The 18,689-nt window shown below is 32.4% G+C and overlaps 3 protein-coding genes across 3 annotated transcripts; 1 reads left to right on the forward strand and 2 right to left on the reverse strand.

Annotated features, from left to right (window-relative positions):
- Window positions 1–2,055: 2,055 nt before the first annotated feature.
- Window positions 2,056–4,710, forward strand: LOC110109187 (mavicyanin-like). The gene is made up of 2 exons (XM_020840129.2): window positions 2,056–2,345; window positions 4,078–4,710. The coding sequence occupies exons 1-2, from the start codon at window positions 2,165–2,167 to the stop codon at window positions 4,422–4,424; spliced, it is 528 nt and encodes a 175-aa protein (XP_020695788.1). The 5' UTR covers window positions 2,056–2,164; the 3' UTR covers window positions 4,425–4,710.
- A 531-nt stretch (window positions 4,711–5,241) lies between these two features.
- Window positions 5,242–12,156, reverse strand: LOC110109192 (sugar transport protein 8). The gene is made up of 5 exons (XM_020840135.2): window positions 11,828–12,156; window positions 10,582–10,761; window positions 7,839–8,158; window positions 6,668–7,294; window positions 5,242–5,999 (listed from the first exon to the last, which is right to left on the reverse strand). Exons 2-5 carry the CDS (start codon window positions 10,718–10,720, stop codon window positions 5,514–5,516), a joined length of 1,572 nt encoding a protein of 523 aa, XP_020695794.1. The 5' UTR covers window positions 10,721–10,761; window positions 11,828–12,156; the 3' UTR covers window positions 5,242–5,513.
- A 1,640-nt stretch (window positions 12,157–13,796) lies between these two features.
- On the reverse strand, window positions 13,797–18,202 carry LOC110109223 (B3 domain-containing protein Os03g0622200). Its single transcript, XM_020840183.2, has 5 exons — window positions 17,714–18,202; window positions 16,641–16,759; window positions 15,394–15,838; window positions 15,067–15,266; window positions 13,797–14,161 (listed from the first exon to the last, which is right to left on the reverse strand). Exons 2-5 carry the CDS (start codon window positions 16,755–16,757, stop codon window positions 13,880–13,882), a joined length of 1,044 nt encoding a protein of 347 aa, XP_020695842.1. The 5' UTR covers window positions 16,758–16,759; window positions 17,714–18,202; the 3' UTR covers window positions 13,797–13,879.
- Window positions 18,203–18,689: the final 487 nt, after the last annotated feature.

Genomic DNA, 18,689 nt, shown 5'->3' on the forward strand with positions numbered 1-18,689 from the left:
CAAATTATAATATTGGTTGGTTCCCTATTGTCCACCACAAATCTATAACCGAAGAACGATTCCAAGTTATAGTGGCGATTATGACCGCAACAATTCAGTAAATTTGTGGCGGTTAAGAACGATGCTATAACCAGCATTTTATACGACTTACCCCAACGGTCCTAGAATCGCTAAGACATGTTATTGCAACACATTATAATCATGGCAGTCTTTCAACGATTTTTAAACTGCTGTAAGAAATTTTGTGGTAGTTTAAACCGTTGAAAAATGGTATATTTAGTCCTTTTTTTTTATAGTTATGTTGGGTTGATAAATATTTTATTAAAGGAAGCCTCCTTTTCTATTGTAAGTAACCTACCTTTAATGATTTGGTCCCCAAATATGTTTATTTAAACTAAACTAAGCTTCAATTTAATTACAGCTAAATATTTGCGAGAAATGTCAATGCTGCTGATCACTTATATAAATAATCGAGATTGGCTGAGGAAGTCTATTTTTAGTTACTTTTTTCATAACTTTGAAAATAAGGCAAATGAATGATCCTTTGAAAGTCAATTGGGAGGTAAAAATACTCCTACTTGGATGGCAATTTTTTGACAAAAAAATTGTAAGAATGTAAATTTTTAAATTAAAAGAAGACTTTGAAAATCAAATCTAATTGGTTGGTGAGATAATATTTTGTTTTATGAGGTGCTAATAATACATAAGTATATTTAGGCTTCGATTGGGATAACCTTTTTTTTAATTGATTTCTAAAGTAGTTTTATAGTATTAAATTTTTTAGCACTAGATGTTTTTTACTAGAAAGATCTTTTAAAAAGCAGTAAGAAAGCCTAGGTCGTGGTCGCCAGACCGCCGCCTAGACGTTGATCTCCGTCGGACCACCGCCCGACCGCCAATCTCCATCAGACTTCCGTTCAACCATCATTAGACAACCGTCTGGCCACCAATCGTCTTCATACAACTGCCTGTTCGCTGACCGTCACAAGTCCTTCGACCGTCTGCCAATTATCGGACCTCTGCTCGGTAACCTGCCACCACCATACCTCCTACCACAGTCGACCACAATCCTAGCAATCACCATCGCCTGCCGACTACAGTTCATCTGACCTCCATCACCCGCTAAGTACGATCTCTCTCCAAGCACCGTCGCTCATCGACTACTTTCCCATCAACCTTCATCGTCCGCTGACCACGATCCCATCGACCACTGTCGCTTGCCGACCATCAGTCCCTTTGACCTCCGTTGCTTGCCAACTATGGTCCCACCGACCTCTGGTGCTCGCCGACCACAATCCCATCAACCACCGTCGCCTGCCAACTATGGTCTCTCTGACCTCCTTCTTCTGCCGACTACGATCCCTCAGACCATCGTCGCTTGCTATCTATGGACGGTCCATCCACAGCTCGCCGACCTCTGATCATCGTCGCCCAACTACAATCCTACCGACCAATGACTAAGTCATGTCATCATGATTCAACACTTAAATATAATATAGTTTACATATAATAAATATAATTTTATTATTTAATTGTGTCGCATTACAGATCTTAATTTTTTTTATTTCACGAAATATAAACGTCATCATGATTCAACACTTTGTTCAACTTTATCAATAAATCTTAGAGCGTTTCTTTTTTCCCATTTATTATCTGTCCCTTTAAAACATCATTTTTTATGAATTTTGAATTTTAAAAATTTAGGCTTGGACTGTGACAGTTTTTCTATTATTTTTTTAAATAAATTTTTTTATATAATTTTTTTTTTGAACCAAAAATATTTATATTAGAAAATATTAACTCAAACAAAATTTTTGCATTAAAAATTATTTAAAAATCAGTAAGAAAATAATCTCAAACAAAATTTTGTTTCAAACTAAATTCAGTTTTAGCTGAAAATATGATTGCCAACTTTATAAAGAAATTATCAAACTCGCGAGAAATTGACCATTTCCTAACAATGGCAGAAAAGTAATTTCATGAGAGTAAATGTCTTTCTGAGAGGTATAATGGTAATTACGATTTGCCTGTTAGGCCTACTTAAGTAAAGCCAGCACTGCCTTTCTTTTCCTCTCTCTCTCTATCTCTATCTCAGATTTTCTCTCTCATCTGCTTTGCATATTATCTCTCTCTAAAATTGTAGAGAAAGGCAGAAAGCAGAGCCATGGATTCTTCTGGGAAGGCTGGGCTACTGCTTGCGGTGACGGTGGCGTTTTGGGCCGGGCCGGCCCTGTCAGGCGGGACGATCTTCACCGTCGGCGATAGCGCGGGCTGGACGGTCGGCAACAACCTAAACTACACCCAGTGGGCTGCCAGCAAGACTATTCGTGTCGGCGACACGCTTCGTAAGATCAATTAATTTCTGCGATTTTATTTAAGATATCAAATATCAAATATATTTATTTATTTTACGTTAAAATATATAATACTCATAACTTTAAAAAATATGTGTTTTAATTTCTTATAAAAATTTTAAAAATATTTTATTTTGAGAGAGCTTCTTAGTTTTTTTTTTTGCGATAGAAAAAATAGCTAATAAATGAAAAAGATAGATTTAGATGATTTTTTTTTTCATTTTCTTTTTCAAAGGCATTTTTTAATTTTTTTCTTAAATAACTGATTTTTAAAATATATAATAAAAATTGTATTAACAAAATAATTTTTAACAAAAACAGTACAAAAAAGAATTAAAATACAAAAGTTTCTTTCACAAAGGGGCAAAAATATTATGTGGGAATCATTTCATGAAAGTGGATGAGTGGATCACTTCGAAGGCTATTTTGGATGGAGAATCGATCAGTCCCTTTCAATTTTAATTTTATTTTCATTGTTTTTATCTTTTATTTTATTTTTTAATCTCCCAATATTATAAAGATAATTACCATGATAAACAATATAATGAATTATTAGAGATTTATAAATATTATTACTTGCTAGAAAATTTGTGTCAGTAGATTAAAAGATGTATGTTTTAGCTTCTAAAAAAAATTAATGCGCACAAATTAAATTTATAAAGTATCAAAAATTAAACAAGTATAATTAATAAATGAAAAATATTAAGATTATCTAATAATTTAGTTGTATAAACTAAAAGTTTAACTATATTTATTTGATGATTTAATTATAACTTTTGATATAAAAAATCAGTGATACATATAAAAAAAATAGTCTTATTCAAAGATATATATATATTAAAAAAATCCTAAATTTCTATGAATTATATTACTAGCTAGGAATGAAAGGGATGTCCACATGTTGAATAGCCCTTGTATGAAATGAAAAATTTGTACTATAGTGGGCTGTAGTCTTTAATGATATGACTTTAGTTGTCATGTGGGGTAGATAAGATTGGACTTAGCTTATCTTAGCTTGCTTGATTTTAGTCCAAATCTTTTGGTGGACATCTAATTAGCTATCCTCACGAGACATTATTATGTGCTGTCACTGTGGACGGTATCCAAAGGCGAATCAAAAAGCGCCATGTCATTTTTTTGTTGTGTACCGATGCTATGTACCGAGTGACGTGGTGCATCTTGATTCGCCTCTGAATTTTCTGGTGACCCCGCAGCCTCACAAATATCTCACTTACAAGTTACGACTAAGACTCTTTTGGGATAATTTTGTTATTAGTTTTTAAAGCGACTTTGTAGTATAAAAATTTTGTACTAAAAATTATTTTAAAAAACAATAAGAAAGTCGTCCCAAATGATGCATATTTTTCTTTATTTTTGACCATTATCATATGGAAAAATTACTTTCAATATGCTATGACCACATCAACATTACATCTTCATGATGTCTATGTTATTCATGCATGCATGCATGCATGTATGTATATTATTAAGGATGCAAGACAATTGTTCTGTATGTTTTCAAAGATAGTTTTTTTTTTTTTTTGGTCCTGTGAAAGTTACTGATTTTGCTTAATATCTTACAACATAAAGATGAATAAATGTCTTACATATAAACTTGCAGCTCATTATTTAGAGCAATATCTCCCAAATACTTACATTTTCAGCATTTCTTTCAAAATTTAAGTGTATTTTCTACCTTTCTGATGCAATTCAAACTTTCAAGTTTTCAAATACAACAACCAATTTCACAATGTGTTGGAGGTCAAAGAGCCTGACTTCAATGCATGCAAGAATAGTTCAGCTATCAAAGAGTACAAAACCGGTAAAGATTCCATCCCCATCACATCGACCGGCCACCACTACTACATTTGTGGATTCCCCGGCCATTGCCAATTCGGGCAGAAGGTCGACGTGCACGCCGTCGGCTCCTCTGCTGCCCCTTCTTCATCACCAACTGGCCTGTCGCCGCCTCCCCCCAATGCAGGTGACCGGTTGGTCAGGGGAAGTTCGGTTTTTCTTGGTGGCTTGATCATGGCGGCCTCCTGTGTTTTGTTAGGGTTTTTGGGTTGAGATGAAGTTGATTTTGGCTTCTTTTGGGGATTGCTTTATTAGTACTGCTTCTTAAATCAGTTTTTTAGTACAAAATTTTTAATTTTTATACTAAAAAGCTGATTTAAGAAACAGTAAGAAAGCTGTCCCAAACGAAGCTTTTGTTATGGTTGGTGTGATAGTTATTTTAGTTTAAAAGTTTTGAAAGTTGAATGTATGTCAGCTTTTACCACATTCAACTTACATATCTTGTTTGAGTATTTAGCTTTCATATTTTATAAAATATAGTAGTTGTTATGCTGGCCAATATGATCTGCACCTCAGTCTGTATTGCATTAAATTGTTCTATGCAAATATTAAAATATAGATTAAATAAATAAAAATTGAGTAATACAGAAAAAATACCCCTAATAATTTCTCATGAATGCAGCCAATTAGTTGTTTAGTTAGAGAGTGATAACATTTAAAATTGCAAGGATTGAACCAACAAACTTAATTCATTTATATGAATAATTGTTTATTTCGTTTTAGACTGCTTCTTAAAGCAGCTTTTTAATATCAAAATTTTCATTTTTTATACTAAAAAGCTGCTTTAAGAAGCTGGAAAAAAGCCATCCCAAACAAAATTTTGGCTTCATTTGGAATAACTTTTTTTACTATTTTTAAAGTAGCTTTTTATAACAAAAAATTCTTAAAAAAAAAAAAAAAAGTTGTGGTCAAAAGCTATCTCAAACGAAACCTTAATTTTAAAAGGAGACTGCATCATTGCCTAAATTAAAGAAAGCATGATACATTTTAAGAGAATATAACATATAAGCAATTAAAACTAAATAATAATTAAGGACTAAGGCTTCTTTTGGGACAACTTTCATATTCCTTTATAAAGTAGTTTTTTAGTACAAGATTTTTGTACTAGAAATCTGCTTTAAAAAGCAGTAAGAAAACTATTAGAAAACGAAGCTTAAGCTCAAAAGAAACATGTTTCATACAACTTTAAGGTGGTTTGCATAGCACCAAAAGCATGAACTTGTTGTTCAGCAAACATATGTTATCATATAACATATAATAATCAAATAAAAATGTTTACAATGTCTTGAAATAAGTTACAAATCAAACCACAAGATTGTCATCATGAACACCAACAGGAGGCTCTCTTTCCTGGTTTTCAGACAGATCCTCATACTTATCTTCCATGAACTTCTTCCAATACCAGTGCTGCTTCCAGACTCTTTCGTTCATCTCGTCGATAGGAACCCCCTTTGTCTCAGGCAACAAGAACACGACGAATATTCCCATGATGAAGATCCACACTGCAAAGAAGAAGAAAATGCTGGACTTCATGTGGCACATCATGGAAAGGAAGGCCTGTGCGATGAGAAAGGTGAAGAGCATGTTGGCGCTGACAGCAAAGGAGAATCCAGCTGCTCTAGTCTCCAATGGGAATGTTTCGCTTGGTATCAACCAACCTAGAGGACCCCAAGACCATGCAAAGCTCATCACAAACATACAGACCAGTAAGACAACTACTATGGCAGTCCCTTTGTGGAGGCTATTTGTGGTCTTCAAGTACACATGAAGAATGCTGCCAATTGTAGTCTACAAATAGAAAGATACGACAACAACAACAACATCAAGTCTTTATCCCACTACGTGGGGTCATACAAGCAGAAAGATAAGCAGTAAGAAATGAAAGAGTGGACAATAATTTAGGAAGCTCTTTGATAGGTCGGTTCATCCAAAACCAAGCTTTGATAGGTAGGTTCATCCAGAACCGACCCAGCCGGCCTCACCTGGGCCGACAACGGTCTATAGGAGGCGGTTCAAACCGCCTCCCTTGAGTTGCCGCCTAGCATAGGGGCCACACCTATTTGAATTAATTTAAAAAAAAAATTGTATTTTAGGCAAGGGGAGGGGCGGTTATAGCTAGGGCTGAGGGTTATAAATTGGTATGAAGGGGAAGGGTTATGGTATGCTTTGATTATTGTTTACTTGTAGTCACTTTGGCGTCTTGGCTTTAGACTCTTGTCTAGAGATTTGGGAGAGACGATCCTCCTCTCGAATAGGGGATCAATTGTATCTTTCTTTATGTTTGGTTTGATTTTGATTATATCATCAAAGTTACTGTTTTTGTAGGATTTCTTCATTGTTCTTGTATTGTTTTCACCAATTATTGATATGATTGCTTGCGAACTCAAGTATTTCCTATCAGACAATAAAACAAGTCATTGAAGCCATTCAGACTAGAATTAATGTGATAAACTTACTTGGGCAATGAACATAAAAAAGCAAGCAGAAAGCAGCAAGACCCTCCTTCCAGCTTTATCCACAGAGAATACAGAGATGAGTGTGCTGAGCACATTCACAATACCAGTAATGACTGAAGATAGCAGTGATGCGTTGTTCTTGAAACCAACCGTTTGAAAGAGGACTGGTGCGTAAAACATAATGGCATTGATGCCAGTGAACTGTTGGAATACCTGCATCAGAATCCCGATCACCAGTGGGGGTTGGCTTGGCCGCTTCATAAGCATCCTGTAAGGGTGTCTCACCTGTTCTGCCACCTTACTGGCCTGCTTCAATTCCTCAAATTCAGCTTCAACATTCTCCACCCCCCTCACCTTCCTCAACATCTTAATCCCTTCATCAAGCTTTCCATGCTCGACTAGGCTTGTTGGTGTCTCGGGAATGATGAAGGATCCCAAGCATAGAATGGATGCTGGAACTCCAGCTAGTCCAAGTGAGAGCCGCCAGCCCCATGGGTGGATCTCTGAAGTAAAGTAATTGACAATGTTTGCAATGAAGATGCCAATAGTGACATCTAGTTGGAAGAGGATGTTCAGAGCTCCTCTAATTTTCGCTGGAGCAAGCTCTGACAAGAACAGTGGAACCGCCTGCAAAGAAACCATATTTAGCCTGTTCTTTAGTAGTTTCCTGACCATATATGTCTCTAAACAAATAAAACTATTTTTTTACAAAGTAATATAGTAACAACTTGAACCCTCTTTGGAGAATGCATTCTACAACTATTGAACTCTATCTTACTACATATGATATTTTAATGTGCCTGTGAATAGATATCTTTATATAGACGAAATTCTAAGTTAAAAAAATCTGAATCCACAAATCTAGTACTTAGAACATAGAAAATTGTAACATAATAAAATAGTTAACTAGCAATGTAGAAATAGGATGGCCTATATAGCTCTTTTATTCAAATTAAAGTTTTGTTTGGGACAACTTCTTTGTTGCTTTCTAAAACGGTTTTCTAGTATAAATAAAAATGAAAAAAAAAGTACACTCAACGCTATGCCGAAGTACAGATGAAACAAAACAGAGAAATTAACAAGAAATTACAAAAGAAATGAAAATAAAGAAGACAAAACGGTAGCCATGCATTTCATATAGTGAGAAGCAATTAAATTAGTAAAAAGGCACCTGGTTGGCAAATCCCACTCCAACTCCAAGGAAGATCCTGCCTATGATAAGCATGAAAAGGTTGACTGCAGCAGCACATAGAACTGTACCGACCAAGAAGAAGGCAGAAGCAGCTTGCATGGTTGGTTTACGCCCATACTTAGTGCAGGACTTAGAGGCAGAGAAACTGGCAATGAGTGCAGAGAGATACAGTGAAGAGGTGAAGAGCTGAAGGCCCTGGTTGTCATACTTGCAATAGTTGTCCTCATGAACCAGGTGCTTTCTCACATATACAGTATGGAAAAATTTTTCTAAAAATCCATCCATTGCTGTCACTCCTCCTATAAAATCAAAGAATTATAGAAAACAAATTCGTATGAAGAATGAATATCATGATGTGCATTAATTTTTTTATTTTTGCATGACAAACTTTTTGAAATATAGCTACAAGTGTAGATAATATGAACTTGGCATAATATCAAAAGTGTAAGCATGGTTGCACTTAGTCCAAATATTAAGTTTGGTTGTGTAGGATATAAGCAAAAAAATATCTTCTAGCTTATATCAATATTGATCTCATATCATATATGCATTGCTTTGTATAATCCTTAGATTTTTTTTTTTTTTTGGGTATAATCCTTAGATGAATCACTTATGCTAATAAAATCTTGATTAAATAACTTTAAGGGATCAATTAATTGCTTGAAGATATAAAACATATTTTAGAAAGTTGGATTTGGGTTGCTTCGAATCTTTTTCAACTAACCACCAAATTCTAAAAGTTGCTCAGATGATCGAGTTAGGTGATATTTTGTTGATCTCAGTTTTAAAAATACAAAAATTTCTAGAATTCTTTATTTATAATTTCATTTGCGAAAGATGAGGATAACTTGTTATCTGCAAAAGTTTCACTGCGTAATTTTTTGTATGTTATAGAAACAATAATTGTAGAGATTTAGGTATTAGTGTAGAAAATTTACATCAGGTATTTTGAGAATTTTACTATTTAAATTGATTAGAAAATAATCCCGACTCTAAAAAATAATGTTGTAGTATAATTAAATTTTTTGAATTGTGTTCTAAACAATCTATGATAATTTGATTGAATTATAAAAGAGTGAATTTCTATACAGTAGTGTAATCTATCAGGACATTTTAGTAATATTTTAAATAAACTTATTTACATTCTTGTTATGTGTTTATCTTATTGAATTTTGTGATTCTGAAGAGTTCTGGTGTGGATAGAGGAAGTTCAGTTCTGGTGTTAAATGCATGCTCTAATGCTGGCGGACGTCTACGGGCATATTCTGATGCTATATGCTCATTTTATTTAGGTATTGATATTGAGAGACGTAAGAGTAAAAAATCACTAAATTATGTTTGGGATAATGTACTTGTTTGTTTTTTTTCCAGCATTGTTATTTGAATTGTTGATAACTGCAACTATTATTCTCCTCAGCACAGTGATTTATTATATTGCTTTTACCACTCAATTAAATGCTTAATAATAAATTCATTTCAAAATTAAGATTAGTAAATGTGGCATGTTGAGCTTCGTTAGCTCATCGTTGTTTTGCCTTCTATTTTAAGGGTCCGATAGGGGAAAGAGTCATTTGAGTAACAATTTCAGGATCTGATTTGAGTCTGCATATGTATTTCTTTCTTTTGATTTATGTACAGTCGTGACTAATTATTTAATCATCTATATTTTATATTTCAGTATGTAGTCATGTACTGTAGTGTAATTATTATAAATTCATTTTGATGATAAATAAAAAGAAAATTTTATGGATTAATTTATTTCTTGTATATTGACATTTATTAGCAACTCTATAGTTTGTGATTTGTTTTAAATTTAAAATTGGACGAAAATTCTAAAAAAATTTCAAAACTTAGATCTTGAGTTCGCTTGTAGGAAACCAACATGATAGGAATTGTGGGTCTCATCGGGTTGGGTTACGATATAGGATGAGGGAGACACAATTTTAAGATAATAATCAGAATAACTATAAGAAGCTCTTATTTTAATATTTAGAAATATTATCTTATCAATCAAAGATAATGAGACTTAAATTCTAAAACATCAGACACATTTGAATTATTACAAAAACCTAGAAGTAAAACTTAGGGAAGCAGTCAGAAAATGAAAGCTTTACAACAACCCATAATGATGCAAAAGAGAGTAGAACACAAATAATTGACCCATGGATATAACAACCTAAAGAAGGGAAACTATCCTAAGAAAAATGATTCTAACTTAAAGAGCATATTTAATAACCTAGGTAACTCGCTAATCAATTTTATGGAGGAAGGTTTCTAACCAAATGAAAGGAGACAAATTAGTAGGTCCAGTCACTGGACGTAGAGATACGTCCGGACACTAATAAAATATTATTTTAAGTTAAACGCGTCAAAAGTGCAAGTAAAGCACAGTCAAAGCGCACCTAAAGCGTAGGCGATGTGGCAAGTTTTAATTGGATGTTCGGACCTATTTTTAGGTCTGGTGACCGGACCTAATAATAAGTCATGAAAGGAAGACTAATCCTGAAGGACAGACTTAGAAAAAACAGATAGTGTTTAGAAGAGCCAAGTGTTTTAAGTGCATAAAAAAATGATGCAAAATATGAATTTCAATTTCAAGCAATAAAATAGGCCCCAATGTCAAAGCCAAAAATTGGAGACTTAAAAAACACACAATATTGGGGGACTGAAAGTCTGAAAAGCTAAATGAAGTTATGGACAAAAAGAGAAGAAAGTTGCAAACCAGATATCCCAATATCATAGCCAAACATAAGGCCTCCAGTCGCAGCGATTATTGCACAGATAGCCACATAAAAAGTGAACTTCCCTTCCAAAGGAGTGGGCCGGCCACCATCAGAACTCAATGACATGCCACCAGCCATCCTATTAGCTCTTCTCTGCTCTTTCTATCCAAAGACTAAATCTGTATCAAAGAAAAGAATGCGAGAAGATTAAAAGTCTCAGTAATAGCCAATAACAGGGAAACGGCAAATCAGAATGTTATCCACAATAATAAATAATAAGCATCTATTTGATAAGAAGATTTTGAAGATAACATTCACAGCTATTACGATTTATTACAGTAATTCTAATGCTGATATTTCGAGGGCCATATTTCTTTTCCAATGCATGACATAAATGCTTGCATCAACTACAAATAAATCTGTTCACACTCGAATTTTGTAAAGATCATGCATGAATATAGTGTGCATTACAAATAAAATTAGAAGTTTCTTATCATAATATATAACTATTTAAATAGAAAGGTAGTAATAAATTCCAGATACAAAAAATAATAAGAATATACTAATCAAATTTTTATCAAGATGGAAATTAAAGCTTTGTTTGTGACAACTATCTTATTGATTTTTAGAACAGCTTTTCAAAAATAAAAATTTGTTTTAGGAAGTAGTAAGAAAGTTGTCCCAAACGAAGTCTAAGATTTCATTTGAGAAGACGAAAATCTGATTCTTAAAGTAGCTCTTTAGTACAAAATTTATAATTTTTGTAATAGAAAAATATTTTTAAAAGCAATTAAAAAGATGTCACAAACGAAGGTTTATCTTTGAATGAACACAATACAAATTATTTATACATTACAATAATCTCAAAGCAGATACAAAAACTTCAAAGTCTACTTTTTTAATCATAAAATTCTAACATAAAATTTCTCCATCTAAATTGCTCATTTCGATTATGTTGAGCGCTCTTTTCATCTTGGATGATAGGAGTGGCTTAGCTCCTTCTATATATTTTTGAGCTGTTCAAAATTTGAATCGAGTCATGAGAAAAATTCTTAGCTTGAACCAAATACGGCTAGTCCAAGGTGACTCAATCAAATTTTGATCCTAATTAACCTGAATTATATATAAGTATATGAGTATATAATACAATTATACAAATACTTAAACTTCTTATATTTATTTTCTTACTACTTAAAACAACACAATATATGAAGAAATCAAATATATTTTGAGCACTTCACCAACCTAAGGGAGTCAAGTCGGGTAATCTTTCTCCAATCGATGTTGCTTTGCAGGCAATACAATAGGGCGATCTCTACCTCGATCTCGGAAACGAAAGGGAGCCCAACCTCTGCGGCATTTAATCGAACACGAAGAGGGGAAGAAAACGAACCGGTTTCGCAATCTCCGGCGATCTCGAATCTTGAGAAGCGACGATTGTGTTCTCCACTGATACGGAGGCATTGCCTTCTTATAGTAAGCGAAGGCCTCATCTGAAAGCTTATCCTCTCCCCGCTCCTTCGGTGTCGATCGCCGGAAGACGCGCTCTGCGACGCTCCTATTTCCATCTTCAGTTCTTCTGCATGATTTTTTTTACGTGAAATTAAAAAAAAATAGTTAAAATAGTTTTTTCAATCATAAAAATATCAAAATCGTACGATCATATAAACCAATTAGTTTTTTTTCTTTTTTAAATAATAACCAATTAATTTTTGCATTTACTTGTAATCACATTTAGATTTTTTTAGACAACTTTCTTACTATTTTAAGTAACTTTTTTAGAAAATAATAAAAAATAATCTCAAATAATTAATACTTTCTATAACAGATTTATTGTACAAAATTTAAAATAAAAAATTTTATTTAAAAATTGATTTAAAATTTAGAAAACAGTAAAAATACAATCCCAAACGAAACCTTAATTTCTCAAAATTGCGTTTGCATTTGAGAATCAATCTTTAAAGAAATTATCAGCCAAAATTTTCTCATAAATCTCTTTTAATTTATTGCAATATTTAATCAAATCTATTTATGGAAATTCTTTTGCATCTTTTAACGTCCTTCCTAAAATTATCCTCATGAAATTACTCAAAATTAATTGCTTTTAATTTATTTATTTTAAATGAATATATTAAAATTGAATTAAATCTTTATTTGATTGATATATTTAAAAATAAATACTCTACGTAAATGTTTTAATTAATTAATTATTATTGATCTAAATAAACTTTTAATGATTTTCCAAAATTATTTTATAATTTTCAAATTCTAATGCCCATTACATCAAATCAAAACTACGCCAAAATTAATCGATCTTCAAGTTTTATATGGCTATTTTTTATATCTTTAAAAAATTAAGGTTGAGTTTAGAAGATATTATTATGTGCAGAGTCCGAACCATTCGGATTTATGAGGATATTTAAGTTTTGTTTCGAATGATTTTCTTACTTTTTTTAAAACAACTTGTTAGTACAAAATTTTAAATATTTGTACTAAAAAATTACTTGAATAAATAGTAAGAAAATAATTCCAAACAAAACCTTATTTTAATGATTAGATGGTCAATAAAAACTTCAAAACACCTCATAGCATTGTTCAATGAGTAGAGCATCAATAAAAATCAAAATGAAAAACAGCGCATAGAATTGTTCAATGATTAGAGTGTCAATAAAAACTTCAAAACACCTCATAAAATCCCTAAATTACATAAACAAACCTTAAGCTTCATCTAAAAATATTATTTTTTATTTGATTGATATTTTTTGAAATGAATATTCTTGTAATTAATTAATTATTTATTTTTATCTAAATAAACTTTTAATGATTTTCCAAAATTATTTTATAATTTTCAAATTCTAATGCCTATTACATAAAATTCAAATCAAAACTACTCCAATGGGTAATTATAAGCCAAAATTAATTGATCTTCAAGTTTTGTTTTATATGGCTATTTTTTATATCTTTAAAAAATGAAGATCATGTTTATGAGAGATTATTATGTGTAGAGTTCGAACTGTTCGGATTTATGAGCATATTTAGACTTCATTTAGGATGATTTTCTTATTGCTTCTTAAAGCAGGTTTTTGGTATAAAATTTTAATTTTTTATACTGAAAAACTACTTGAATAAGTAGCAAGAAAGCCGTCCCAAACGAAGCCTTATTTTAATGAGTAGAGCGTCAATAAAACTTCAAAATAAAAAACATCACATATCATTGTTCAATGATTAGAGCATCAACAAAATCTTCAAAACACCTCATAAAATCCCAAAATTACATAAACAAACCTTAATCTTCATCTAAAACCAATATTTTTTTAATATAGAGCAAATTTCCATAGCTCTCACAATGCGCATTTGCATCACCACATCGCTGCTTTTTTCAATAAGCTCAAAGACACAAGCATCGCCCTTCTGAATCTTATTTTCATGGACCAATTTAGCCATTGATTTTCCTTGAAATCCCCAAGAGGAGCTTCTCCAGCTGCAATTCACATACCATTTCTTCTTGCTTTGATCGCGGACAGTAATTCCAAATGGTTTTCTGGGAAAGTGTATAGATACAAATTTTTTAGGAATAGCCTGCATGAAAATAGAGAAGAAGAGTTATTAGTGAAGATATCAGCTTACACTCTTCAAAATTTTTTTAAAGTTTAAAAGCAAAAAATATAGAAGCAATATTCAAAGAATGTACAATGAACACTGAAACATGGCTAGAAAATCTATCAACCAAGCAGGAACATAAAAATTATTAGAAGCTTTCAAAAGTAAATACATGAAGATCTTGTTGGATTCAAATTTGTCCGATGACGACATCGAACCCTACTAGCATATTTGCATGATGAGCTTAGATGAACATGTTAGTGAAAATAGGTGAGGAGAGAGTGGGAAGGAAAGTAGAGAAGAATAGGATAACAAAGTCTTAAACTATCTTGATTAAGAATATAACTTAAAAAATCATAAGAGGTCTATAGCTCTCAGAAAGGTCAAGATTCAAATCCCTTTAACTATTCCTCACTATCTCGTAGTTATAGGAAAGACAAAAATGTGAGTTACATAATGACACCCGTACAATACTACATACTAATCTAGGGACACGTGATGCCTCTTGATAGTTCGTTATCTTTTAGCTGAGTTGACCCTATGAATAAACGGTCAAAATGCATATTTTGAACTCCATATCATTTTTACTATTCACAAAATTTATTTTACTTCTACATTGCTCTCCATACTCACTTAATCTCCCTCTTATTCTCTTGCTCTACCCAACCAGACTGGTTAGAAGGGTCAAATGTCACCCATGAATTATAAATTCAGATCCAACAAAAGCCACAAATTGCTAAAATGTATGAAAACAAGTATCACAAATATCTAAAAGTTATTTTTTGTCTATTTAGGATGTTTGGCTACAAGTTGAAGAGAGAGAGGGAGAGAGAGAGAGAGAGAGAGAGAGAGAGAGAGAGAGAGAGGTGGGTATTCAATCTTACCATAAAGGGATTACTCGTGATGTTGCTTAGAGTAATAAGTTTGACAAAGGACCAATTGCCTCGTTTGCTTGCAAATTTTTGCTCCAATATATTAACTATGTCTTGAGAATTTCTCAAACTTAATTTTGTTTCTGAAGTTGAATATGGTTGTACTTCAGAACATTCTTTCTTGCAAATTTTAGAAGATCCAAGCCTTCCATCTGAAAATTTTCATTTACTTGCTTAGTTTGTAAACTAAAATTTATTTTATTCTTCACACCTGTTAACTCACAATCTAGTAAAAATTCAAGAAAATAAAAGAAAAAAAACAAAGATGCAAAAGCTCACCATCTTTAAATTTATCCATTCCATACTCTTCTTCAATAAATCTTATACCAGAAGCAGATCCGCTATCAGTTGTCTGTTCATGTAACATTGGATAATCATTACAAGCAACTTTTGAGGAATGAGTTCTTTGAAAATTTTGCCAAGTTTGATCCACCATTTTCTGTTTTGCTCGGGGGTTATTGATCTGGTTAGAAGCAGCTTTTACACAACCAGTACTATCAAAAATTCGAACCTGAAACATTGAATCACCAGCATAATCAAAAACCAGGATATAGCCTTTCTCTATCCCATTTGCTTCAATGAATTTCTTCCAACCGCCATTGAAGTACAAGCGATCTTGTTCCTTGCACAATCCAATCTCCCATAATATGCCACTAGGTGCTTCCAATGCAACCACATCAATCAGTTCTACTCTGAAGTTCTTGACAAACTTCTGCGGAAATTCCTTTGATCATACATAAAAACAACATAATGCGTTAAATCTTTCAAAGTTATGAGTAAGAACCATTTGAATTTGAAGAATGAAAGCATTTGTTTAGAAAAAAAGAACAAATTGATGATGAAAAACTTCAAAATAGCCATTCAGCTAATAATTCCTCAAGTTTTAAAGAAAGATTGGTCTAAAGAATATTTCACATGAAAGAATCCTTAACCTCAACATTTTAATAATGCACAGAATCATACAAAATATACAACTTTATATTGCATGAGGGGGAAAGAAAGAGAAGAAGAAAGGAGCATTCAGTTATACATTAAGGGGCTATTTTGCAACCTATTTTAGATAGGATTTGCACAATGGAGAACGAATCAAATCAGATGGTTCTATTTCTCAATCTTTCCGACTTGTTGCTACGGAACCAAAGTCGAAAGGATTGAAAAAGTCAATCATTCACAACCACTGATGAAGGATTCTTCGAAAAGTTAAATCCTTCCAAATAGAATTTTCGAAGCTTTAAATCATAATGTGAAAGTCATGCTATCAATATTTTTAAAGAAAGAAAAGGTCCTAAAGGGATTAAACCCAAAGAATGCATTACAAGCCTCAGCCATTTGTTAATACAAAATATCACTAAGGTTTCGTTTGGGACGGATTTCTTATTGCTTCTTAAAATAGCTTTTTATTATAAAACTAAAAATTTTGTAAAAAAAACTACTTTAAGAAACAGTAAAAAAGCCGTCCCAAACAAAGCCTAAATCTGTATAACTTATGAATGTAGAGAAGAACATTGAAAGATTGCTGAGAATACCATTTTCAGAGTGAAATCTCCATCCATGACCTTCATGAAATGCAAGTTTGATTCTTCTAAATGATCCCAATAAAAATGCTCTTCCCATTTCTTACAGCTCCAGCATCTCTCTCTCATTTCTGAAACCAATGAAGTAATGAACTGTTATCTTCTCATTTCTAAGTATATAAAAATCCTTGTAAATATTAGATTCAAAAAGAAGGATTTTCTGTGGTCCTTTCAAGGGGAATTTTTAAAAGGGATCACAGTTTCTAACGGAATTAACGTCAAATAATTTAAATTTAAAAAGGATCATAAACGCAATCAAATTTTGCGTCTTGAGTTAGAACGTCAGGTTTTTTTTTTCGTTTCACAGGTGAGATGGGAAGAGAGAGAAGAAATATAAGAGAGATGGGAGAGAGAAATAAAAAGCGGGAGAGAGAAGCTATTAAATTTTAATATTATAATAACTAAGTATAGTTAATAATAGCTAAGTATAATCAACAATTTAATTTAGATTAATTAAAAGGAGTCATAATTAATGGGATTTAATTATAATTAACTTAAAATCAAACATAATTTGTAATAACTAATTATAATTTAAAACATAATTATAATTAACTCGAATTAACAATAATTAATAATTATATTAAACTTAATAAGAAGTAATTGTAATTAACTTCAATTAATTACAATTAGGCAAAATCAATCATAATTAACTAAAAACTAATCATAATTAGAAAATTAATTATAATTAATTTAAATTATTAAATTAATCAGTATTAGTAAAAAATTATAATTAATTTAGATTATTTATAACTAACAAATATTAATTATATTTAATGAAACTTAATTATAATTCATTATATTGGAACTAATAAAAAAATTATGATTAAATAAAATCAATTATAATTAGTAATAGGATTTAACAAGATCACTTGAATGTAAGATTTTAACGGTATTTAATCCTGTTAAACCGGATTAGGAACTGTTAAATCTTACACAGAGTTAAATCCTCCTCCCTCTTTCTCTGTTAAGCAGATTTACGGGATTGGGCGGAAGAAGCGCGCGAATGGAGTAAGACAGTAAGTTACCTTAACAATGAGCGAACTCCGGTAGCTATTTCTGCTCAAAATGTCCTAACTTCCGCTCCGCCGGGAAGAGGGAACGTTGTCGAAGGAGCGTCTAGGGCTCAGGGTAGAGGAGGTTCGGTCGGATGGAGCTCTTCGGTCCGGTAGGCTGTGGATGGCGTGAGATAGGTTCGGGGTTTGACAAGCGACGCCGACGGGAGGATAGGTAGGACTCGTCTGATGTGGAGGTCGACTGGAGCTCGGGTATTCGACGGCTAGGGCATAGTATTGCGGGAGGAAGGAAATGTTGAAGCGGGAGGAGGAAGTGTCGTGAGAAAGGGTTCGGGAATGGCAGGGAGGAAGGACCTCGATCCTGTTGCGGTTTGCGACAGCGAGAAAAGGAGAAGCGAGGAAGAGTCGGAGCTTGCGTGGGTAAGGCGGACGCGAAAGGAAGCTTTGTCGATGCGAAATCGCGTCGTAATTGGCTCTGAGCTGCGCCGATTGCAGAGAAGCCGTATGTGCAGGATTTCGACAGGGAAGCAGGTAATCATTTTGAAGATTTTATTTTTATTTTTGTTTAGTGCAAAGGTCAACAGGATTATATAATAAATAATTATTTCATATGAGAAATAAATTTATTTAGAGCCTATTACCTATATTTGAATATTTTTATTTTGAAAATATTTAAATAAGCATTAATAACATTTATTAATAATAAAGTTTATTAGTAAAGCCTAATAAATATTTAAATAAACATTTATAACATGAAAAAATATATAGATAAAGTCTCATAAAAGGTATAATTATGACAAAAGTATGGATTTTCACAATCAAACAAAACTCACAGCCACATAATATTATTTTTTTTTAAGTGCCATAACTTAAAAATAAATATTTTTCATATATAATTTTTAAAAAAATTACATACAAATATGTTCTAGACTAAATACAATAATATTTTTGTGTATGAAAGAAATAAGAAAATCATCAACAAATAATA

This window comes from Dendrobium catenatum, unplaced genomic scaffold (genome assembly GCF_001605985.2).
Source record: "Dendrobium catenatum unplaced genomic scaffold, ASM160598v2 fragScaff_scaffold_1520, whole genome shotgun sequence".
In the NCBI taxonomy this organism is placed as follows: domain Eukaryota; kingdom Viridiplantae; phylum Streptophyta; class Magnoliopsida; order Asparagales; family Orchidaceae; genus Dendrobium; species Dendrobium catenatum.